This window comes from Clinocottus analis, unplaced genomic scaffold, assembly GCF_023055335.1.
Source record: "Clinocottus analis isolate CAN_PGR_092001 unplaced genomic scaffold, fCliAna1.0.p SCAF_24, whole genome shotgun sequence".
NCBI lineage: Eukaryota > Metazoa > Chordata > Actinopteri > Perciformes > Cottidae > Clinocottus > Clinocottus analis.
The window spans coordinates 1,170,001-1,195,000 of NW_027175976.1; the positions used below are offsets into that span (position 1 = coordinate 1,170,001).

At 47.8% G+C, this 25,000-nt stretch overlaps 1 protein-coding gene and 2 long non-coding RNA genes across 6 annotated transcripts in view; 2 read left to right on the forward strand and 1 right to left on the reverse strand.

The window, feature by feature from the left end:
- Positions 1-2,425, forward strand: part of LOC137794242 (uncharacterized) — an 8,716-nt gene extending 6,291 nt beyond the window's left edge. The window contains exons 2-3 of the long non-coding RNA XR_011078286.1: positions 563-790; positions 2,193-2,425. This is a non-coding gene — a long non-coding RNA (uncharacterized lncRNA). The remainder of the gene's footprint in view (positions 1-562; positions 791-2,192) is intronic.
- Positions 2,426-6,236: 3,811 nt separating this feature from the next.
- zeb2b (zinc finger E-box binding homeobox 2b) overlaps positions 6,237-25,000 on the forward strand; it is an 88,245-nt gene continuing 69,481 nt past the window's right edge. The window contains exons 1-4 of one of the 4 annotated variants that reach the window (XM_068590670.1): positions 6,237-6,561; positions 9,681-9,737; positions 9,941-10,009; positions 23,899-24,037. In XM_068590670.1, the coding sequence (XP_068446771.1) occupies positions 23,965-24,037 (73 nt within the window). In that variant the 5' untranslated portion in view covers positions 6,237-6,561; positions 9,681-9,737; positions 9,941-10,009; positions 23,899-23,964. Of the gene's footprint in view, positions 6,562-9,680; positions 9,738-9,940; positions 10,010-22,031; positions 22,636-22,665; positions 22,793-23,898; positions 24,038-25,000 lie in introns of those variants that run through there. The other 3 variants (XM_068590671.1, XM_068590672.1, XM_068590673.1) reach the window with 3 other exon arrangements.
- Positions 20,592-22,961, reverse strand: LOC137794076 (uncharacterized). Its single transcript, XR_011078275.1, has 4 exons — positions 22,885-22,961; positions 22,535-22,773; positions 21,982-22,337; positions 20,592-20,855 (listed from the first exon to the last, which is right to left on the reverse strand). It is a non-coding gene; the product is annotated as an uncharacterized lncRNA (long non-coding RNA).

Below are 25,000 nucleotides of genomic sequence, written 5' to 3' on the forward strand. Positions count from 1 at the left end.
GTCTTCTTATTTTAAAGTTTTAGAGTCTTCTGCTCTCGTCTCAACACAACGGAGGTGGATGTGGTGTTTTTTTGTTGCGTCAAAGATGGAAAAAAGATACATTTTAAAATTAATTTCCGGAACCTGTACCTGTTTTTTTCATGTAAAAACATTGTTTTCTTGTGTGTTAACCCTGTTTTTTTTGTATAAAAACCTTGTTTTTTGTATGTAAACCTTGTTTTTTGTGTGAAAACCTTGTTTTTGTGTGTGAAAACCTTGTTTGTGTGTGTAAACCTTGTTTTATGTGTATAAAACCTTGTTTTTGTGTGTGTAAACCTTGTTTTTTTTGTATGTAAACCTTGTTTATGTGTGTGTAAACCTTGTTTTATGTGTATAAAACCTTGTTTTTGTGTGTGTAAACCTTGTTTTTTTGTATGTAAACCTTGTTTGTGTGTGTGTAACCCTTGTTTTATGTGTATAAAACCTTGTTTTATGTGTATAAAACCTTGTTTTTGTGTGTATAAAACCTTGTTTTTGTGTGTAAACCTTGTTTTTTTGTGTGTAAACCTTGTTTTTCTTGCAGTGATGGTGGCGGCTGCGCCAGTAAACCTTTGAGCAGTAATTCCAAATCAAGTCGAGAGGTTAAGAGGGGATAAGGAGAGAGGAGACGTCGCCCTGACAAAGGATGAGTACCTTGTTCTCGCCGGCTGACAGCCACAATGGAGCAATCATCGGCGCTCGGCCTCGTGGGCCGACACACATCACGGCGCTCCTCCTGAAGAGGCTCACTTCAACTCAAAGTGCTTCACAGGTGACACCGCACGCCGCCTCGCCATCTGCATCTCAAAGCCTCGCCAAAGACGGCAACTGTCCTCTTCGCTGTGATCTATCTGTGTTGCTCATTCCTGGATTGATCCGCGATGTAAAGAACAAGCACAACAATCACCGTGCAGGTAGTTTAGTGGCAGCAGCAGCTTCAGTAACAGAATATTGAAGGCACACGGGAGGTTTAAGGCTCTGGTCTAGTCCAACATTAAAATGAGAAACAGCCCTTTTTAGTACAGGACTTCCAAAAAAGCCACATTGGGTTGAATTGAGTACTTTTTACCGTCAGTAAAAACCCATAAAACTCCCAATCTGCAGCAGAATTAACTTTTAATCTTCCTTTTTTAGCTGTTTTCATGTCTGGCTGCCGGCCTCCTCTTGTATCATAACTCTGGATGCGAGTACCTGCTTAACTAAAGGATTTAATCTGGACATTTCACCTTTTTTTTAGTGTTACCACACATGCTGAGTGGCTCAGATGTGTCTCCATACCATAGTACAGTTCCTGTGAGTGATCTGTGACCCAACCTGTGTGAATTCCCTGAAGCCTGACACGTACCCAGCCTTGTGTAAATATTCATTAACTTCTTTATTGAAGGAGTACATGTATTTTTTCGGAGGGGGAAGAGCTATCGGCCAGTATAGCCTGCGTTAAATCTAAAGGAGCTTTCTGCGGCCAATCCAAACACATTTGGTCATGGCTTTGAAAAACATTCCCTCTCACAGATATATAGTATTCCTGACCAGCGGGGAATACGGGTAAACATGAGAGTCCAGCTCTGAGATGCTCTGGTCCCTTCAAACACTCTCAGGTACTCGTCATGCGGCCGCCGCCGGACCGTTAGCTTTCTGTAGCACATGACGCACCGCGCTGTCAGGAGGATTCAGGTTTTATTTCATTCGTTTTGGGAGGATTCCACAGGACGGAAAACGCAGAAACCCTGTGTTTTTTCGCGGGAAAAACCACTCGAGGAGTTGGAGATGCACGGCTGGCTGTCGGCGCTCCAGCTCCTCTTGAAGATGTAGAGGTCAGAGCTCTTGTTTCCCGCTAACGAGAGGAAAGACACGTCTCCGTTTGTCATGTCGGGAATCTCTGCGTCGAGCCGTCCGCATACTTTTGGCCGCGCTAAACGTTTCAATGAACTCAAAACTCCCCCGTCTCCGTCCATAAAGTGGGAAATAAATCAGAAACTTATGAGACATCACCTCCACTTCTTTAAAAAGCCCAGAGGAAAAACAAAAACATCACATTTCTTGGCCGGCGGCGACGAGATGGGATTTGTCCAACGGGAGAGAAGAAAACCCGCCCAGCAACCGTAAACCTCCAGTCACACAGCGACCTGACAGCCATAAAAATAGTCTTTATTTTTGTGTGTGTTTTTTTGCAGTTGGTGTTGTGAGCCAGACTTTCTTTTGGGTCCCCTGTCCGTTCTCCACCTGCAGCTCACAGCGCCGGTGACATCATGGATGACCTCACCGTGCGAGCGCGTCCGCGGGGACGCGGCCTACATGCCGGCGCTGGACCCCGGCCCGGGTCGCCCCGAGCGGACGCCGCTCGCCGCATCTCCATGTCTGAATCAGCCGCGAGGTGCCCTCACACGCGGAAACTAACAGAAAGGATTCGCTGTCCTCCGTCAGCTCCGTCAGCTCCGCCAGCAGAGCCTCTTTCTTTACAGCGTCTTGTAAATGTAGTGAACTGATGTTTTCAATTACAGCGGCTCGTGAGGTGAGTCGCAGCCCTCGGTTCATAAAGCAACCTCAATACGGTTTCATCCAGTCGTATCTCTTTACGCTCTGAGAGGCGGAGGAGGCGGAGGAGGCCACACAGGAAGCCGGCCAGCTGTGGGAGGAGGTGGAGGGTTGATGCTCCGGGAGGAGGTGGAGGTTTGATGCTAGCTATAAGAGGAGGTGGAGGGTTGATGCTAACTATAAGAGGAGGTGGAGGGTTGATGCTAACCATAGGAGAAGATGGAGGTTTAATGCTAACCATAGGTGGAGGTTTGATGCTAGCTCTCGGAGGAGGTGGCGGTTTGATGCTCGCTGTAGGAGAAGGTGGAGCTTTGATACTAGCTATAGGAGAAGGTGGAGCTTTGATACTAGCTATAGGAGAAGGTGGAGGTTTGATGCTAGCTGTGGGAGGAGGTGGAGCTTTGATGCTAGCTGTAGGAGGAGGTGGAGCTTTGATGCTAGCTGTGGGAGGAGCTTTGATGCTAGCTGTAGGAGGAGGTGGAGCTTTGATGCTAGCTGTGGGAGGAGCTTTGATGCTAGCTGTAGGAGGAGCTTTGATGCTAGCTGTAGGAGGAGGTGGAGCTTTGATGCTAGCTGTAGGAGGAGGTCGAGGTTTGATGCTAGCTGTAGGAGGAGGTTTGATGCTAGCTGTAGGAGGAGGTTTGATGCTAGCTGTAGGAGGAGGTTTGATGCTAGCTGTAGGAGGAGGTTTGATGCTAGCTGTAGGAGGAGGTTTGATGCTAGCTGTAGGAGGAGGTGGAGGTTTGATGCTAGCTGTAGGTGGAGGTTTGATGCTAGCTGTAGGAGGAGGTGGAGGTTTGATGCTAGCTGTAGGAGGAGGTTTGATGCTAGCTGTAGGAGGAGGTTTGATGCTAGCTGTAGGAGGAGGTTTGATGCTAGCTGTAGGAGGAGGTTTGATGCTAGCTGTAGGAGGAGGTTTGATGCTAGCTGTAGGAGGAGGTGGAGGTTTGATGCTAGCTGTAGGTGGAGGTTTGATGCTAGCTGTAGGAGGAGGTTTGATGCTAGCTGTAGGAGGAGGTGGAGGTTTGATGCTAACATTTCCTTTCCTCCTCCGCTGAACCTTCGGCTGCATCGGCAGCTGCTCTTTCTATAAATACTAAAACACACTGTTTTCATAATTAGTTTTTTTTGCGCCTAAAAGCATTCAAATATTGAAATGTGTTATCCGCAGCCTCGCCGCCCCTCAGGTAATAAAAACACATTCCCAAGTGCCGAGGACACAACCTTTTGTCGTCTCTTTTAAACCCGGCTTCCACAGTGTTCATGTTTTAGCATAATAACACGGACACATGCGATAGCGCCCAGGGCCCCGAGATGTTTCCAGTCTGGTGAAACTTTGTGGGAACAGACAGATACAGCCTGTAACCGCCAGCGCTCGCCTGCTCCTGACAGTCGGGGTGCGTTCACCTTTGATATCCAAACACGGCCCGCCCGCTTCTGACTGCATTCATCTCCCTGAAAGCGTGTCTCCTGCATCAAGCCCGACGCTATTACCTTATCAAAGGTGGAGGTGTCTGCCGCCCGGGGGGAAGCGAAAGGGAGACGTGGTGGAGAGAGAGAGAGAGAGCTGGTGGAGGAGGAGGGAGGGGCGGATGCTTTCCCTTTGACTGGCTGGCAGCCGACGGGACGCCGGGCCGCATTCATCCCTCGCCGCCGGCTTATCAGCGGGGCCTGTAAATCTACCTGACAGCTCTTTACAGGTGCCGTTAATCCCGCTGATTCAATTCATTTTGCTAACTGCTCGGATGCGGCCCTCCCTCCGCGGGGGTGGGGGGGGGAGGAAGGGGGGAGATCAAACCCTCCTCCGCTCCCTCCGTCCTCGCCGCGTTAGCCGGCGTCGTCCTTTCGTGATGGAAAGCCGAATCCACTCTCTTCTCTCTCGCGAACGCGGAGATGAAAGGCGCCGAGAGGCCGCCGTGGCAGCCGGATTATTCCCTCCCGACGTGCCGGCGCTTCTTTATTCGCTGCACACGGGTAAACCGTTATTTACAGGGGGAGAGATTCGCCGTGCAGGTATGTGGCTTCTTCCCGTTTACTGCTCCGAGAGAGAGCGAGAGGAGTGTTTATTTAAGGCCCCGTTAAGCCGATCGCCGCGTTAAATGTTCACTGTTATTCCAGCGAGTCAGAGGTCCTGAAACCCGACGCTTGTTTTCTCACAAAAGGGCTTTTCCTCTTTTCGCTATCAGCGATCTGTCAGGCGGTGCGCTGCGGTGTCTCAGTCGGCGTTCACACCGAGAGCAATAACATCCACCAGTCGGGCGGGCGGGGGGGGGGGGGGGGGGGGCCAACAAAGCTGTTGGAGGAGCAGGTTGTTGGACCGTTCACCTCTCAGGTTTCCGCGCGTCAGCTTCTCAAAAGCGTGCCGGCCGTCTCTCCGGCTTTGATCCTCCTCGACCGTCCAGATCGGCTCTCTGAAGACGCTTCAGTGATAATCTGACACTCCGACTGAAGGCCAAGGCGCTGCTTTCCCTCCTGGCGTTGCACTTTAAGAAAGGGCAGAGGTCGCGCACAGCTGCAGAAGAGCAGCCGTGCAGCTGCCTCGGTGGAGGCCTCTCCTGCTTCACCTCGGTTTAACCTGTCTGCTGAGCGCAGTCGCTTTTTTAAAACCGAGGCCTTGCAATCAGTTTTACATTGCAGGACCTTTTGTCTGCCCGTCGTACCCTCGGCTCACTTCCTTCCTAAATGCAGCTCCAAGCTTCCAGTCAGGGATTCTCCAAGGCCTTTTTTTTTCTCTGGGATCTTGAGAGGGCCCGCTCGCGATGGAAAAACAAGAGCCGGTTGAGTCCTGGCAGCTTTTTGAGCGCCGCCTCCGCCCCGGCTTCCTGCCGCAGACATCAAGCGCCGGCCTTATCGTTTCCTCCGCGGTGATTAGGCCGCTTCCTGCCCGGCCGCGCCGCGGGTTCAAGTTCATGTGCGTTCACTGCGCTCCAGAGTCGCCCGGTGAAGAGAGAGATGAAAAGCCGTGATAGCAATCACGGCTTTTAATCAGCTGTTTTCCCTCCAACGAGTCGCAATCAGCCTGTAAAACCCAAATGGAGCTGCAGCTTCCAGAGAGCAGGTGCACGTCTGCAGCGCCGCACATTCGGGTCGATACAAGCCGTTTCTCGCTGGGATTTAAACCAGCAACCCTCCGCTCACGTCGGCGCAGTGTCTAACCCCTCCACCCCCACCTTCAGCGAGCTGTTTTTCTGAGCCTCCCCCCTCCTCCCGTCCTCCCCCCCGTCTCTGATGGGACGTCCTCTCGGAGCTGAGAGGGGCGTTTATCTCTGACCCGCAGGTTCGGCCCCGCTGTCTCAGCTGCCAAAACAGCCCCATTCAACATTGTGCTGAGTTCATCAATGCTCTGCTGACACACACACACACACACACACACACACACACAGACGCACACTGTAAAAAGTGTTAATCTGAGACTCTTATTTGGAGTCGTTTCCTCGTGTCAATCAAACGCTTTCGTCTTTATGTCTTTTCGCTTTTCTGCCAAACGCGTGTCGGTCTCTGTGGAGGAGTTCAGCGCCTCAAACAAACCAGAAATAATGTGAGATGTGTTATTGATGGATTGTACGTTATTAACAATCTCCGACTTCATGATTGAGAAAAGCAAAAAAACGTTAACTTCCATAAAAACAAGCTCTCTTGATGAATACTTAAAGCATTTGTATTGGAAATAGTTCACCAAATAATGATGCAATTCATTAATAAATCGCTCTGTAACGTGTTCTGTTGAACTGATGAAGTGTTTAATACATACATGACAAAGTATTCTGTCTCCAGCAGCAGATACTGCGACTGCTTGATGAAAGCATCCTGTGTTTGAGTGTCTACCTCGTGAGTTTCCTCCTCAAACCTTCTGCACGTTGAAGATAAAAGACTTTGTGAAGCCCATATTTTTTGCAGCGTTCGCACAAAAAAAAACAACCACAAACCGGGACGAGCCGTCCTTGTGGCTGCATATCTGGGGACCTCTGTGACAACTCCCACCACCGAGTGCCTATCAACCTCCGACAGGTCAGGTCCTCTCACACACACACACACGCACACACACACACACACACACACACACACACACACACACAGGGGTCCCAAACCCGCGACCTCTCCCCTGTCACAACTGTCACTTGACTTCAGCGAGCAGAAACCGCTTTTTTTTATTATTATTTTTTTTTTATCAGAGAACCTGAAGCGCCGCTCTGACAAAGCCGAGGAACTGCCAGAGTCTGACCCCCGTGTATATTTAGCAGCCGCTTGGCAGTCGCCCATCCCGACTGTCGAGGCTGTCAGAGCACACACACACCAACACACACACACACACACACACACACCAACCTCTCTTTGATTATCAGAGTCACTTTTCATGTTTCACATTTAATCGGTTAAAAGGTGAAGTCCTGTTTCTCAAACACCTCCGCCATTTTTTCTTCTTCTTCTTCTTCTTCTCTGGTGTCGCCGGTGTTCCATCCTCTGCGTTTACCTTCAATGGGACGGCGTGCACGTGTCAAAGGTGGCGTGCACGTGTCCCGGCTCACACCGGTACAAAGGCCCGGCTCGTCTTTTAAAACACCACGGCAGGATTTTGCAGCCGTGTTGCATCACATCGAGAAAAAAAATCCCAGATTATTGGCTCTCAAATCGCAAATGAAGCTCACCCTTGAAACTAAACTGTTCTCGTGCACGCGTACATGCACTGTGCCTCACCTGCACACAGAGAGGAGCACGCCTCCTCCCCTTCTGGGTCACATTCCCACCAGCCGGCCTCTGAAACTCGCAGCCCAGATTCCATCTTTTTGTTCCAGAGAGTCTCTCGGTCTCTTTGTTGCTGCGACGCAGATGTCGCTTCCTTTTGAGAAACTTTGAACATCTGACCATTTCATCTTGTTATCAGCGGCACAACCCCATAACCCCGCAGTCTTTTGATGAAGTAGGCCAGAGCCAGTGGCTCCATTAGCCATGCAGCATCCGCGTGCAGCCAGCGAGGGACGCCGCGTCCTCTGAAGCAGAACACTGACTCGTAAAGATGTCAGGAAGTCTTCGTACTTCTTGCACCTTCATCTGGAGCGTGTTAGCTCTCTTTCTGCAGAATGAGGAGGATTTTAAACCTTATTGCTCAACTTCGGCATCATCCTGCGTCAGACAGCAGCTTGTTTTGCACAGCTAGCATCGTACAGTAGCATCCGAGCTAACCTTTTGTTTGCATGTATTATCAGTGGCGTGTGGTTACTGTGGGTGAGAGGATGCATGAGGTGCAAACTCTGAGCTTCAGATGAGGATGTGTGCCACCTTTTCCTCCTCTCTTTTCCTCCTGCTAGCTTCCTCTCCTTCTTCTATCATCCGCACACGAGACAATGCATGATAAATCACTTAACAGGTAGCGCTCAGGCCCGCGCGGCGAGGCTCTGGCTGGGTGCCATGCGCCGCTTAGCGGGGATCTCAAATTGAAGCTAATCGCTTCTCCAGTCACCGTGTTTAACCGCTCTGTTCTCCAGGTTAATGGGATTTCCCGAAAAGACGCCGCGCTCGACGTCTAAAGTGGTCGAGCCGGTCGCGATGAGCTCCCAGCCGAGCGCGATTAACCCGCCGACCCGCCGCGGCCACCGCCATCGCCATCAGAGGTCCTTCAGAGAGCTTTCAGGACTTTTCCCAGCATGCTAAGCAGCTAACATCGTGCACCTGAACGCATCGCCTGACCAGCGAGGCCTCAATAATGGAGCCAGTTGTTCCGCATCGATCCCCCGCCGCGCCGTAATCACCTGTTTGTCTGGGTCAGCGTCTGCAATGATTTCTCTCTTCCTCCCGACCTCTGACCTCCACGTCTGACTGTGTGTGTGTGTGTGTGTGTGTGTGTGTGTGTGTGTGTGTGTGTGTGTGTGTGTGTGTGTTAGAAGGTGAATGGTCTTTTTGCGCGTTAGAGGCTAGAAACGAGCGCCGCAATGTGTTAATGGAGTCTTGTTTTTATCTTTTGTTCCTGAACACATCGTTTCCAATAAAAACATGAAACACAGCTCGAGCTATTTAGTGTCTTCTCCTTCTTCTCCTTTGTCTTCTTCTTCTTCTTCTTCTTCTTCTTCTTCTTCTTCTTCTTCTTCTTCTTCTTCTTCTTCTTCTCATTCTCCTTCTTCTTCTCCTTCTTTCTCTCCTGCATGTTCTTCTCCTCCTCCTCTTTCTTCTTCGTTATCATGTTTAATGATATTTTATGAATATGTGTTCCTAGTCATCACTCAGTGTCCTTGTGAGTTTCAGACACTTTCCTTTGCAGAAATAAAACATCATTCACGTCTTTATGGGAGTTTTATTTCTTGTGCACCTGAAGTAAACTCCCTCATGTCCGAATGTGACACTAACTTCATACAGACGTGTCTGTAACTTTCCCTTTTATCTGAAGACCTCCACTAACAGCCTGTTGGTGAGGACGCCAGCAGGAGCTGCAGATATCAGGTGATATCTCCAAAGCCCGGAGCGTGTGGAACGAGATTTAGCTCAGACACACCTACTGACGGTGGAAAACTGCCATCGCTTGTTTTAATTCAGAGCTTCTTGACGCCGCTTCCCTTGTCAGCGTCTCTTCACATCTTCAAACGCTGCAGGCGAAGGATTTCTTCCCCTCCCTGTTTAGTTGTTGTCAAAAAAAAGTATCTCTCTTTAGAAAAGGAGGATTCTGTGACAGCTCACACGTGTGAGAAGTAGGTCACGTAGTATTTAGGAGACTTACTCCCCAAAGCGCTGCGGGTTATCGTGCCCTGCGCCGCGTTCTGAAGGCGTCTCCTCCTCACGGCTGCGTCGCTTACCCACAATGCTGCATTCGGGCGCCGCTGGGAAAGTCCTGCGTCCAGTTGGCGGACGTCCGCGCTCCTGAAACGGTTTAATTCTCCGCAGCTGAAGTCAGCCGAGCGGCTTAAGTGTGGAGAAGCATTTCAAGAGGAACTCCTGAGCCAAGCGCCAGTGTTCGGTTACTAATGTTTGCGTTGTGGCTCCGAGCGGGTGACATCATGTTTGACATGACATGCCAAGTGTGAGAAACCCTGTGTGTGTGTGTGTGTGTGTGTGTGTGTGTGTGTGTGTGTGTGTGTGTGTGTGTGTGTGTGTGTGTGTGTGTGTGTGTGTGTGTGTTTTGTTCTCCTCTGGGTGTGAAGGTATTAAACCAACTGGCTGGATCGGTGGAGAGCTGATGGGCCAGAACAGCTGCACAGGTACACACAAACACACACACACACACACACACACACACACATTTTAGATTATTGTGTTGTTCTCTATGTTGTAATGTAATGTGTGGGTTGCATTTTAAGGATTTTTATGGTTGTTTTCTTTGTCATGTTAAAAGTATAGATTCAGTTTAATAGATTAAATGTAGATTTTATGCAATGACATTTTTATTTCATTGTTCGTGTAGAGGATCCTCTCTGGCGTCCATGAAGACACAGGAGGATGGACTGTGTCTCTATGAAGTGAACAACATCGGGTGAGTCTCTGTTTGTTCTGCTTTTTGTGTTGTTGTTGTTGTTGTTTAGCTAGCTTAGCTTAGCCAAGCTAACCTAGCTGCCTCGGCTAGCTATCAGCTGACGTCATCGCCTCCAACTTCCAACCGCGTGTCCTTAAAATTCCTGTGAGGAAAATCCCGTGTGCACAGACCCAAACACACACACACACACATACACACAATCCTCCACGCAACACACACTTCCACCAACAGGTGCAGAGAGAGGGAGATCAAGTTGCAGCACTTTCCTCCTCCTCCTCTTCCTCCCCCCTCCTCTTCTCTCTTTCTTAAATTAATGCCTGCGAGAGCGGCTTTGCAGACGTTTCTGACGTGTGTGTGTGAGGGAGTGAAGGAGGAGGAGGAGGAGGAGGAAGAGGAGGGGGGGTCGCTAATAACCAGGCAAGGTACACTAATCTCCGATGGCAACATTTGGTTTACCTTAAGCTGGAGGGACAGCTGTATTAAAAGCAGGAATTATCCTAATCAGTTCAAACTCCATCCTCCTCCCTCCCTCCTCCCCGGCTTCACCTCTTTGCATATAAAACTTCCACATTCGGCTTAAGAGTACGACGGCTTAGCCGCTGTTCGCCCTACATCTGTCTTCCCTCTGCCGCGACCAATCAGAGAGGAGGATGGAGGGAGAGGGGGATGGAGGAGGAGAGAGGAAGTAAAGGGGTCAGGTGACAGGAGAAGTGAGCTTCACTGCACTTCATATGATGTATTAAATATATATATATATATATATATATATATATATATATATATATATATATATATATATATATATATATATTTATATGTAACTGAGCTTCAGATTTGGACATGAGCTGGTTTTCCAGGTGGGGTCGACTCCCCACGACTTCATTTTTATGTTATCCCTGCAGAGCAAGGTGTACCAGCTCGTGTGTGTGTGTGTGTGTGTGTGTGTGTGTGTGTTCAGACTCACTGCAAACAGCTTCTATCTGGCTTTTTCTTTCTTTCTTTTCCCCTTTTTTTTGTTCTTTCTCCCTGCCTCTCTCTCTCTCTCTCTCTCTCTCTCTCTCTCTCTCTCTCTCTCTCTCTCTCTCCCTCTCTCTCCCTCTCTCTCTCTCCCTCTCTCTCTCTCCGAGGCCCACGGCACCATAAATCCGACTGATTACTCCGCACCCCTTTTGCTTGACTGAACCTTCACAATCAGCCGCGGCCCGCCAACAATGAGGCCCTGATGAATCAAACATCCATGGCATTAGTTTCACCTTGCTGCCCCTTTCCCATGCGCCGCCGCCTCTTTGTCAGGCCCCGGTTTGACGGGAAGGACTACTGACACCGGCTGCACCTATTGATAGACGATTCTGTAAGGACGGACCCCGACCACCCTCCCAAAACCCAGAGCGCCCCTCCCCCCTCTCCCTTTCCCCCCCGCCCCAAAAAAAAGAAGCGACAACATGAGATTGGGGCTCTGCGCTGGACGCCGGCTGTCTGGTCTGCAGCAGGCTTTGTGTTGAGTTTCTGGCTTCGGTGCAACGGCTCAACATTTGCCAAAGTGACCGCACTTCGACACACAAGCCCTGAACACGCATGTGAGGCGGCGGCGGAGACAGGAAGTAGTTCCACAGTGAGATGTAGAGACGGCGGGATGACGAGGAAGCTGCTGGTTTGTTGCTGCACTTTTCAATGCAGCTGCATCTTTTGTTGCAGGTGTTTTTTATTTATGAGCAACTTTAGAAATCTCCAGCAAAGAAACGACAACTCTGAGATGAATAACAATCACTTTCTGGGAATAAAACATCCCAAAATAATTATAATTACACTTGTAATGTAGTTAACTTGACTTAAGACAATGCATCTTTATTAATAACATTTTAATAACATCTTTATTCCAGCAAAAAACCTTCTTTAGACTCATTTAAGGAGTTTCTTTTGATCATTTGTTGTGAATAAATAGAGTTCAGTGTAAAACTAAAAGCTCTTATCTGGTTTCTACCTTCAAAATGTGACACATTAAACACAAAATAACCATAATTTACAGCGTAGATGCTTTCCGTGGTGAGGATCGAACCCCAAATGTACTGAGAAACTGTTCGGGGACGCTAACAACTAGCACAGCGCTTTGGCAAACATAAGTGTGTGTGGAGAGAGAGAGAGAGAGAGAGAGAGAGAGAAAGGGAGGGAGAGAGAGAGAGAGAGAGAGAGAGAGAGAGAAAGGGAGGGAGAGAGTTGCTATAACGCTCAAGGCTGCTTATAATGAGAGAGAGAGAGAGAGAGAGAGAGAGAGAGAGAGAGAGAGAGAGAGAGAGAGAGAGAGAGAGAGACAGCGCTCCCTCTCAGCAGTGGAGGCTCATCCGACGTGCGACCCACAATGTTTTATTCATCGAGATATATTTGATTATATTTGAATTTAATTGACATTTGGAGATAAATGAAGAGTTTGGTTCCAAAATGAGACATCCACTATTTAACAAAATTAACACCTCTGAGAAAGCGATGACTGGCACGAGAGAGGAATCACATTCAGAGCTGCTCGGGGTCTGTGCATCAGAAATATAAGCTTTCCAGGAGACAATATGCAAATATCCGTCACGTCGAGCAGAGAAACGTTTGATTTAACGTGGAATCAGGACCCGCGTTATGTCTCACGAGCTTAATGCTTGAGAGGTGCGCTGTCTCTTTAAGACAGAGGTGCTCTGCTATTACCTCCACGCACGGTGCAGCCGCTGGTCATCAGGTGCATTCGCAGGAGGTCGAGTCGGACACGTGTGTGTGATTTCCTCCTGAGTGATGCTGCAGCGTTCATCAGGTGGAGCGTGTCCGGCCTGCATCCGTATTAATCTGCCGTCGTTCTCCCAATTTATTCCCAAATTGTTTTCGCAATATTGCGGGAAAATGCTCCGTCCAACGTTCCCTTTCCCTTCTCTCCGGATGTTCGTGGAGGTGTTTGTGTGTGTCCGGGTTCTGCGGAGAACCTGGCAGTGTGCAGAACCCGTTGCAGGCCTTTTGTGAAGCGAGACTTTGCAGCACATGGACCACTCCGGCTTACATGCAATAGAGCCTTTTGGAGCACACACACAGACATTTGGAGTATTTCCACGGAATATAAAATCCCTCTTTGTTCGGGATGACGGCGTCCCCTCGGTCTCAACATGTGTCCGGCCCGGCGAGGTTTTAAATCTGCCCACCTGTCCACGCGCTAATCCTCCCAGCCCTATTATAAAACTGTGCAATTAATTAAATGCTCAATCGTCGGGATTAGTAACCCACATTCAGCTTGATACTCGCTCAAGTACGGAGGGGAGGAAAAAAGTGTTTTCCAGGATTTGGGAAGCAAAACATCGTAAATAAAATGTAAAACTCTCCAAAAACGAGCGTCAACTTTGAATCGTCGCCAGCGAAATGATGCAAAAACACAACGAGAGGAGAGAAGAGGTGCTTTAGTAAGACAGCAGTGCTATTCTAGTTTACAGTGGCATTACAGAGATTAGGATTATCCGCTGTATGTTTACAGCAGAATGAAACAGGCCTCATATAATGACCATCAAATCTGGATTAGGTCATTCACAGCAGAGCGGGGGAATTTATTCCCATGATTATTGTGAGCAGGTTGTGCGGCATGACAATCTCTTTCTGGGCTGACGTGCGCCCGAACACCTCGTATGTGCACGAGCATCAACACACACACACACACACACACACACACACACACACACACACACACACCTATGCACACACAGACGCGTGTGCGGGTGGGCTTGTGTTTGAAAACACACTTTTTCACAGGTTTTAATCTGGTTCACGTGTAGTTGCACACGCACACGGAGAGCACAAATAACAGGAAAACATGCATGCGTGTGTGTGTGTGTGTGTGTGTGTGTGTGTGTGTGTGTAGCAGGTTACGGCAGCACAGAAATGACACGGTGCAACAGATGATGGGCATTATCCCATCAACCTGCTGTTTCTGTACACACTCTGTCCCCTCTATGTTCTCTTTGAAAGGACAGCAGGAGTGTGTGTGTGTGTGTGTGTGTGTGTGTGAGTGAGTGTGTGTGTGTGTGAGATGGGCGAAGGCAGGGGGGGTCCTTTCACACACCCAACCACACACACACACTCCCATGCACACACACACACTCTGCACCTGTCACAAACAGCCTGTCAGAGCGGGAGAAAAGAAACTTCATCCACGAGGACGAGCGCAGGGGAAGCTGCCGGAGCGCTGACGCGTCCCAGAGGAGAGGAAGCGGGTTGTTTGTAACGCCGGTCAAACACTGCGCTACCCAGAATCCCTTGCAGCGGGACGTCGCTAAAGCGTTTAGCATCTTAGCTCGTTACGAGGCGTTACTTTTGGTCTCGGCGGCGGAAAACGAGTCGGAGGAGGAGTCGATGATAAAATGAATTATTTTTTAAAGTAATTTAATTTGAGCTCAAGTTTTTAACGTGGTGAAAACTGTGGAACCAGTTTAGTTTCCAGACCTCTTTTCCCTGCTTGAGTCGTCGTAGGAACCCCAAATTAAATCCAATACTTGTGTTTATTGTATGTATTTGTTCAGCAAAGTCTTGGGCTAAAAATGTATATCTGCAAAAAAATCACTTTAAAAGATATTTTGATGGTAACTATGAACATCCAGCATGATATGAGCCAGATTCCCCAAAAAAGCCTCCTGGAGCGTCAATAAGACACCTTTATGGAAAGATTAGGACCTAAAGAATCAGAATCTGCAACAAAAATCACAATAAAACAAAGTCTTGGTCTGTTAGGAAGAAGTTTCAGTCAAAAAACTGTGTCGTTTGGTTCAAAAATGGAAAAATAAATATGTATTTTATGCCAAAAGATTGTCTGAATGGGGCATGCTGGGACTTAAAATTGGCGCACGGTTTCCAAAACCTACTTGAGCTCAACCTTCAGATAAAACCTGTTTGAATCCATGAAACATCTGTAAAGCGAGCGTGAGTTTACAGAACCGGGACGTCCCGGAGCCGGTCCGGCCCGCGTGGCGGCGGTTCAAATCCCTCCCCCGGATAACCAGAGGATCGTACATCGGCAGACACACAACCCCCCCACACACACAGGTGTAAACCTGGCGTGTAATGCACCTTGCCAGAAGGTCCCCCCGCCCCCCTCCCCACCGGCGCCGGACAATGGGCTCAGCGGCGGCCCGGTGATTGCCTCTTTTCAAATGGAAATGCCGGTCGCCTCTCCGCTGCCAGGTTCCCCTAAGCAGCGCACAAATTACAGTTTACAAGGCACGGAGGAATAAAAAGAGAGGGAGCAGACAGACAGACGGGGAGAAGGAGGGAGGGAGGGCGAGCGGAAAGCAGAGGATATCTTTTCTCTCGCTTATTTTCTTTTTTTTTAATTCGGCAAAGTGACATGTAAATTAGCCTTTAAGTGCTCCACTCGGGGACTGTGATCGGGCCCTAATTGTCACAGTCAATTGTGGCCAACAGTCTCTTCAATCCGGGCAGCTTTTGACAACAAGCACGCCGGGATCAAAAGACGAATCATGGACTCCCAACACACACACACACACACACACACACACACACACACATAGCATGCGAGAGGTGAGTGATCGCTTGCAGTTTGCTTCGTGTTTTCACGGAGTCGAGATAACGAGCGCCGCGCACGCCGATGGAAGGACGTCTGAGGAGCGGCGCGACGTCCTGACTCGTGATTTATTTATTTAAGATTCCCCTCAGAGGTTTGTAAACGTGTTGCGTAACAGCGATAATCCGACAATGGCGCTCGCCGTCGGTGGCTCTCGTGGAAACGTGGTGGTTTTTGGTCAGGAGGCGTCAGCTTTTCCTCATTTTTCAGTATTCGGAGAAGCCGCGAGCGCCGCCTCAACGCCACCGAGCTGTCGTTACGTTGACCTCACCAGCACGGCCACTGGTCTCAAACCAGCACGCCCACTGGTCTCAAACCAGCACGCCCACTGGTCTCAAACCAGCAGGGCCACTGGTCTCAAACCAGCAGGGTCACTGGTCTCAAACCAGCACGCCCACTGGTCTCAAACCAGCAGGGTCACTGGTCTCAAACCAGCGCGGCCCAGTGTCGGCCCCACCGCCTCTAGTGGGAACCAGGAACCAGGATACTTCCTGGACTGGGATGAGAAGAAAAAGTCCAGTTTATTCCCTTTTTAAGTGCTATTTATCTCCGTGAGTCATGGCACAATACACCAGAACTATGAACCTTCTTTAAATCAATTTATTTTAAGGTTATAGTTACACATCACCTCCAAAAAGATCAATAATAATACATATTACTATTGTTAATATGGTACTAGATAGTATCTGGATCACCAACATTTAATTAAATTCCACCAATGTTTTATTTTTAATGTATATTTTAGTCTGTATTGTTCATTCAAATGAATGGTTCTTGTTGAGGTGGAAAATAACCTTTTAATTTATTATTATTACTTTTAAAAATGCATCTTTTTACGAGTTTACGAGAGATTTCTGGGTAATGAAGTCCCTTAAAAGTCAGCAACAGTCAGAAACCTGAGCGTGTGTGTGTGTGTGTATGCACGTCTATGTGTGTGTGTGTGTGTGTGTGTGTGTGTGTGTGTGTGTGTGTGTGTGTGTGTGTGTGTGTGTGCAGAGCTTCAGTGGGTCCAGGCTTCCTCCTGATCTCACATCTCTGATCTGCGTCCTGAGAGGATGAACTCCGAACACAGAGGCAGATATTAAGAGCAGCCGATATGCAAATGTCCGTCCAGATTAGAGCTACAACAATTATTCAAATGTTTGATTAATTATTCATCGGAGACGCAGTCAATTATTAATTTCAGCCGGCGATAAGTCGTCTCTTTTTTTTTTTTCCTCCTTCTTCTCGGAGTGAAAAGTTTTCTTGTGGGATCAATCAGAGTCTCAATCAGAAGCTTTTATTTACAGCAGGAAGTGATTTGATGGAGACAGTTAGCTCGTATACATCACACTATACATACATATATATGTACATATACACATATATGTGTATATGTATGTACATCTATATGTGCATACTATGTTGTACTATAGGTGGATCAATGCAAACCGTGTGAATGTTATGAGACGACTCTTCACTTTAATATCGACTCTTAACGAGCTTCACTTCATGCAGCTATCAATAGGAGTGTGTGTGTGTGTGTGTGTGTGTGTGTGTGCGTGTGTGAGGGGGTGTTTGAACATGCAGCCCTGTGATAACTGTGAATACATAATCATATCTGGTGAAGTGTAATTTACTACATGTTCTCTGCTCAGCAGGTGATAATATGAAGAGAGACGTTGAGTTACAGCGTGAAAGTAGATTATTGACTCTGGAGCCAAAAGATCGTCCAGGTCAACTTTTATTTATCACCTGCATGACATCATCTTATCATCAGGTGGAGCATATTCATAATTATTATATATATAAGTATTTTTATTGATTATTTTTACAGGGCTTATATTTTTTGTACAGTTTGTATCATCAGGGGAAAATATGTCATTTTATTTTATTTCTTTTAATTTATTTTTACAGTTTTTAATATTTATTTTTCAGTTTTTATATCAATTATTTTATTATTATATGTATTTGGTTTTTTTTACAGTTTTTATTATCTCATTATTTTTTATATTTTAAGTGTTGGTTAGATAATTTAATGCATTTTCTTATTTTAAATTTGAAGTTCTTTAACATTTTTAGTTTGTAATCATTCTTTCATCCTTCTTGGTGACATGCATGTTAATTACTTGTCTGCTTTCTTTATTTCAAAGGATTTATTTGTCGTTAAATGTTAAAAATCTCAAAAAATATGAAGTATCAAAAAGAACGCGCCCAGAAATGTTCGACCCAAGACAAACAAATTCTACGTCCACACAACTTTCAGTGAAGCTCTGGTTCGTGCGTCTGCTTGTGTGTGTGTCTGCCTGTGTGTGTGTCTGCCTGTGTGTGTGTCTGCCTGTGTGTGTGTCTGCCTGTGTGTGTGTCTGCCTGTGTGTGTGTCTGCTTGTTTGTGTGTCTGCTCGTGGACTTTTCTGTCCAACTTGTTGTGGAGCCTGGAAGCTCAACGTCTCTGTTGTCTTGTTCTTTCTCAATAAGTGGCCATTTGCAGGAGCCTCTGCTCAGCTTTCAGCTAACAAGAACAACATAAAAAAAAATCAATACTTTTGTGTTGTGGGCATTTGTTTTCTGCAGCGGCGGCTCGTTCCTCCGCTCCCTCCTCGTCAACCCGGAGATCAGAAAGCAGTTTTCTTTTCTTTCTCCCGCCTTCTTCTCGCTCGTGGCGAATGTAAACCAAACCCGCGTTTGCATGTTCTGAAGGAGTTCTCCTCAGATCCCTCGCTCTCCTCTCGCCTCTCGCTCTTTAATTGTCCGTCGGTCTTCTGGTGGCGACGCCGATGCGATAACGGGGCCCGAGCCCCTCCGAGAGGCTTGATGTCGCCTCGCGGAGTCTGGAGGAGACGCGATCCACGACGTTACGCCGCCTCTGTCATCCGACCACAAGCGTGACTTTAATTAATGAAAAAAGAGGCAGAAAGTTGCTTTCAGGGGCCGAACGCCGCGGGTTCAACACCCGAGAGGACGAGCGCTTCGCTGCTGTTTTGAGTTGAAGTGGATTCCTCTAAACGTCCTCGATCGTTTGAACCGCGGACTCCCTCAGCTTCTCTTTCTCCACACGCTGATTATGAAACACCATCGTGAAGTTCCCCCGTCACTGAGCATCAACAGGACGAGTCGAGAGCCAAACGAATGTTATTCCACTTTGTGTAATAACTGTAATTCTGCAGAACCATCTTTGCTTCGGGGGAAAGTCTTAGTCACCACGATGACGTTTCTACCCCCGAAAGATGAAAAACTCCCTCTGACTTCATGTGTGAGAGATGTCATGTGTCACACACACACACACACACATGATGGATGCAGCGCCGCCCTGCACACGAGGACATGTGTCACATCCCCGGACCTGAAGAGCCACCAACCTTCTGAATTATGAAGAATTTTCCTACTTTTTCAGCCGGAGAGAAAGATCTTTTTTTTTCCTTGTCGGATTAAATTTAAGTCGATTTGTTTCTTGTATTTTCGCGATAAGAATCAAACTCACGGAGGAAAAGCTGAATCATTGTTTTGCTTGGAAAAGATTTAGTTCTTTGCGCCAAAGTCTGACCTTTGACCTCCTCACTGCGTCTGGATGAAAACATGTCTGGACATGAATTACAGCTCTTTGTGGCTCACTGCAGTGAGTCCACACCTGGAGACAGTGAACGCACCTCCACACAGATTCCTCGCCGCCGCGTCACGCGACTCTTCTCGGGTTAAATTAATAGAAATTAGGCCGATAGTCGCCGAACGCTCCACGCGTGCGCGGACAGACGCGTGTTCGAGTCCCTGAGGCGGCAGCGACGGGCGGAGGGGATGAAAAGTTGTTGAAAAAGCGTTTATTGTCGAGGAAGACGAGTCGTGTGTCGCTCCCTTTGTTGTTTAATATCACGTGCGAGGCGGTCGGCCATGTTGAAGGCAGCGGACCCTGCAGGATCCTCCGGGTTTCAGCTTCCAGTCCAGCTGATCTGAGGTCTGTTTCACTGATTATCAGCTTCATACACGCAAATAAATACGCAGCATTTCACCCCCCGAGCCGCCGATTGACCTCTGACCTTTAGATCCTCTGAGGCGCGTCGAGGAGCGGCGATGTGAGACGCTCAGTCGAGGGACGGCAGCTCGCGACGCAGCCGGAAGACGCAGCGAGTGTCGGCTGCTCTGTAACTCGACTACTGTGTGTGTGTGTGTGTGTGTGTGTGTGTGTGTGTGTGTGTGTGAGAGCGGAAGTCGTAATTACACCGACGGATTCTCTAAATACTACAGAACATTCCTGCAGCCCCGCTGCACCGCCGTGTTTGTGTTTTCACTGTCGGGAAACTAAAAGTGGGCCTCGCTTCTCTGACTCACACACACTCTCTCACACACACTCTGAGGCAGAGAGGAGAGAAAATTAGGATTATAATCTGGGTGATCAGCAGTCATGCCCGAGGCGGACAGCTGCAGAAGTGCAGAGCTCCAATTTAGGCGTTGGACATTAAAAAGCATTAAACTCGAGTGAATTTCCACTTATTGATTTTTAAATTTTTCTTTTTTTCTGGGGCAAACATTTCAACTTGAGGAAAATAAACACGCTGGATAACGCTCTGCAGGAAAGATTCAGCTTTTTATTTGGAGGGAAAGAAAAAGGAAAATACAGTTAAATAAAATAATTAATCCACAATTCATTATTTAAATAATCACAAATATGTCGGCTGGTTTTTAGTTGATTAATCTCATAAATAACAATTTCCCCTTTTCGGACATCGTAAACAATATTCCCTCATAATTAATGGAAACACACCGTGCGTTAACATTTTGCACTTTTAATCTGGGAAATAACAGTCAAATAAAATAAATCCAGAAAAAAAGATGAATTCATGCATACGTTGTTTTATCGGTGCCTCCCCTTTTTGAATCAATTTATTCATTAAGCACAAGGTCCCCCTATAGGTCACACACCGACTGTAATCCGGTTTCACGGTGAATAAGGAAGGAGGGGGGGCAGAGCTGTGTGTGTGTGTGTGAGAGAGAGTGTGTGTGTTAGAGAGAGAGAGAGTGTGTGTGTGAGAGAGAGAGAGAGAGAGTGTGTGTTAGAGAGCGAGTGCCGGACTACATGCAGTAAATTACGCGTGACAATAATTCACCCACTGGATCCACTTTCACCCCGAGACAGAAACTGCTCCTCTTTGTGGTCCAGTGAGGAAGAGGAGGAGGAAGAGGATGAAGACGATGACACGTCACGATGCAAACATTCAAACGCAGAAGGGGTGAAGTCAACTCACCAACAAAAAACCACTCCACCCATGTTGAGAGCAGCTGGAGAGGAAGTCAGGAAGACATGTATGTCAGGATAATATGAGCATTGTTCTAATAACAGGAATAATAATAATAATAATAATGGTGGTATTCCACTCAGAAAGCAGAGTAAAAAGCAGATTATATAAAAGAAAATTCCTCTCGGCAGCAACACGACTGCCTGTGATTTCTCTCTGCTGCATCTGGTTGTGTTTTTATATTTATTTATTGGTATGTTGTGGGTTCAGCCCCCTGATTGATGATTTAATTAGCCAGACAGTGGCGAGCTGCAGGAGGACAGGACGCAACATAATGCTTTATTTACATAACCAATCAGGGAGCTGCAAAGGTGGAGCCTCTCTCTCTCTCTCTCTCTCTCCCTCTCTCTCTCCATCCCTCCCTCTCTCTCTGAGATGGTTGACTTCTTTAATAAACGCGAGATCCATCCTGTTAAGTGGCGTCCAGGAGGAGAAATGAGTGTAATAATCCTGGAATACTCCTGCGACGGTCCCGTAATATTCCTGCAGGGACTCTGCAGTAACTTTACCATCACTTAATTGTTCTTTATGGTCTGTTTCCAGCTCCTTTAGTGGCGTCAGAATATTCCTACAGAGGCTGCAGTCACATCTCTGTAAACTCTATAAACTGTAAGCTGCGTAAACTGCTCCTCGGTTCACTTTGGCGCATGTGCGTTAGGGGGTGCAATTGGAAGATAATTTGTGCTAATGAGCAGAATAAAGAATATACACAATCCCCCCCTCCTACGCGGAGTTTACATGCATTCACAGACACAGACACGGGCAGGTGCTGCAGGTGCATCACACAGGTAACAGCTCGGTAGTGTCGCGTCCCGCTGCAAGAAGAGTCACTTTAAAGTCATTTACGCAGGGTTTGTTTTTGGCACTATAAAAGACACATTGTGCTTGTTTTCAGTTTTCTCCAATAAGACAACTTGTCCCAGGCTCGTGCTGGACACTGACTGACACCGTGCACGCAGATAAAAGCCGCACATCCCCCCCAAAAATGTGCAGTATTTCGCAATAATGCAGAATATGCGGCGTCGCGTCGCATCCGGATCAACCCGGACATTGCTGCACATTAACCGGAGTGCAAATATACATTTAAATATATACAAAAACATCCTTACGTGATTGCGGCTGGCGTGGACGGACTCCAAGTTCCTACACACACACTCACACACACGGGCGCGCGCATTCACACGAAGAAAAGGGAGAAAAAACACACACACTGTCGCCTGTTCTGTGCTCCGCGTCGGAGCCCGACATAGTTGGTTTCACTCAAAAAGAGAAGAGATGGAGACGGAGAAAGAGAGAGGAGAGTGAGGGGAAGAAAAGAGGAGGGGGAGAGAGAGAGGGGGGAGGAAAGAAGAAGAAGAAGGAAAAAAAAAACTTCACGTTCAACCCAGAAGATGCTCACGTTTGGCTCTCCTCAATTATCCCCTCCCGTGAAGATAGGTGGCGTGCGTTTCAGGGGGCTTCTCCTCTGTGTTGCACGGCAAAGAAAAGGAGGTGGAAAGGAAAAAAATGTCATTAGAAGAGGCGTAACACGTCAGTCCCTACCCAGGTTTGTTTCCTGGAGTGGGTGTAAGACATCAGTTGTAAACCTGCCCTTGCAGGAATAGCGGTCCCTCCCTCCTCCCAACTATTTCTAAGGCTTTATTTCTAAGGCTTTATTATCACCGGTGGAAAAGGATCCGCTCACCGACGCGCTCCGTTATCATCCCCTTTTCCTCGCGACTCCTCTCCGACAGACACCTCTTTTGCACCCCCTAAAAAAACAGGTACGTGCTGCTCACTTCTCTGCGTTTTTTATTTCCTCGCGTGTTTTTTTTTTCTTCTTCTTCTTCCGGAGACAAATGTTGGACGGTTAACTTCCTCGCGCTCATCCGAGTTGGGAACTTCGCCGCCGCGCCTTTTACCTGCACAGGTGGAAATAAGGTGCGTTTGTTTCGAGTGTTTCCCCCCCCTTTTTTTTTTTTTTTTTACCTCCCCCTGTTCTTTTTTTTTTTTTTTTTTTGTGTGTGTTTTACCTCCGCGATGTCGAGGCGTCCCGTAGGTTCCTGGGAGCCGGGGGAGGCGAGCTGTTCGCGGGGCGTGTTGGCGCCGCGCACCCCTGTCCTCTGGAGCAAAAAAAAACACACAAAAAGAAAGAAAACGCGATTACATCCCCGTTATTTCTACTCTCTTCAGCTCGTATTTAATTTGTCTCTGGTGTGTAGCATCCAGCGGGACGTCAGGGTGCCCACAACAGACGCACGCTCGTGTCAGGATCAGCAGTAATAACGGTTTTTCTCGCTGATGAAGTGGACATCTCCCACGCAGGCGATCTGAATCTTATCGCTTTTGTTTATGCGCCATTCGTGCCTTAAAGGTTCCTCATCGTCCGGAGTCAATTTGGCCCATTTTATCAATTATTCCCCAGCTGTTATTTATTAACTCGTCACCAGAGAAGCTGGACTCAGTGTGTTAAAGCTAGAAGTGTGTTTTTATTAGTGTTTACTGAAGTTATGGGACTTTAATCAGACCCCACAGTGGAGCTTCCTTCTCTTTTCGCCGTGTTTGACCCTGAAAATGTGACATAAATAGTGATTTATTCACGGGATCCAGACCCCGCAGCGAAAGCGCCAACACGTCCACTAACGCTGTCACTTTGAATTCAGGGGAATTTTTAAATACAAGTATTTTTTTCTTCCCCCAAAAAAGTGGAAAAAATTGTCAAAAAAAACCCCGGTGGGTGAAACTTTTCTGACATAAATAACAATGTTTTAGCTTCTCGTCCTCGCGTAAATGTGTTTTATTAATAATCTAAAAGATGTTCCCTTCCTGCTCCTGTTGGCTGTGAAAGCTGAGAGCCGAGCACTGAACACTAAATTAGAAGGACATGGGTTCGCGCTCCGCTCCTTGTCATACTTTCTCTTTTCTTTTCTTTATAATCTGTCTCTCCATCCAACTCACATTTCTTATCGCGCGTCAAGTGGATCTCACGCTAATACCCACATTGTCGCTGTGTGTGTCTGTGTGTGTGCGCGTGTGTTTCCCGTCAGATATCAAGCTGAAATCAAGGAATCGAGTCCATGCGAGCTGCCATCTGATCCCACACACACTTATCAATGAAGCAAGAGATCATGGCGGATGGCCCCCGGTGTAAGAGGCGAAAACAAGCCAACCCGAGACGGAAAAACGGTAAGAAATCACGGGGGAGACGCACCGAGCGGCCGGGGGAGGGAAGGGGGGACATCTGTGGATGTACGCCCGGCTTGAAGGCTTCCATAGCGGGGTTGGGGTGTGTGGAGGTCCGCGGCTGGTGCGCGTTCCTCCCCCCTCCTTTACGCAGGGACAAGGCACCGCTACCCGGGAGAGACTGCGCGTAAACGCGCCCGCGTTGCAGCTGCTTTATTTGGACTCTTTAAAATAAATAAATAGCGGTTTTTAAAAATGGTTTTGGTCCTCTGTATATTTTGTGGAGATTGTGACGAGGTTATAGTTGGAAACTTGTGGATGCTTTTTCTTTTTTTTTTCTTTTTTGGGGGGTGGGGGGGTGGAAAGTTGGAGTTGGAGGTGTAGCGGTGCCGGCTGGTGACCCACGCCGCCATGGGGGCACCGAGCCCCGGCCACGCGCGCCGCCGCGGCCCGGTGTGGAAGTCCAGTCTTGTGACCGGAGTTGTGACATGTTTTTAATCCGCCCCGCTGGCGTGTTCCCCCCCCTGTAAACGGGCCTTTTGCACCCCCCCTCCTTCACATTTACAGTGATTTAGCCTCTATATTGTCGCCGGGTTCCGGAAACCAGCAGAGTGGAGAAATAATTCATTTTGTTGTCGCTTTTAGTTTTCTTTTGTGGCGGAAGTTTATTGTGAATAAATCGGATGGCGTGTCCGATAAATGCTGCACATTAATTGGGAGATTTGTAGCTTTTTTCTTTCTGCATTTGACTGCACATTTCCCACAAGGGGACAAATGTGCAGTGACATTCCCTGGCCCCGTTATTCCTGATTATTCCATACAAGCTGAGCGGAGTGTGTGAAGCTTCAGCTGCTTCTCTGCACAACACACAGCGTTGTGTTAATCTCTGCCCCCACAGGTTATTCATCTCGATCAGATTTCATTTATTGATTCCCACACAATCGATGGCAGACAAGCATTTTGTTC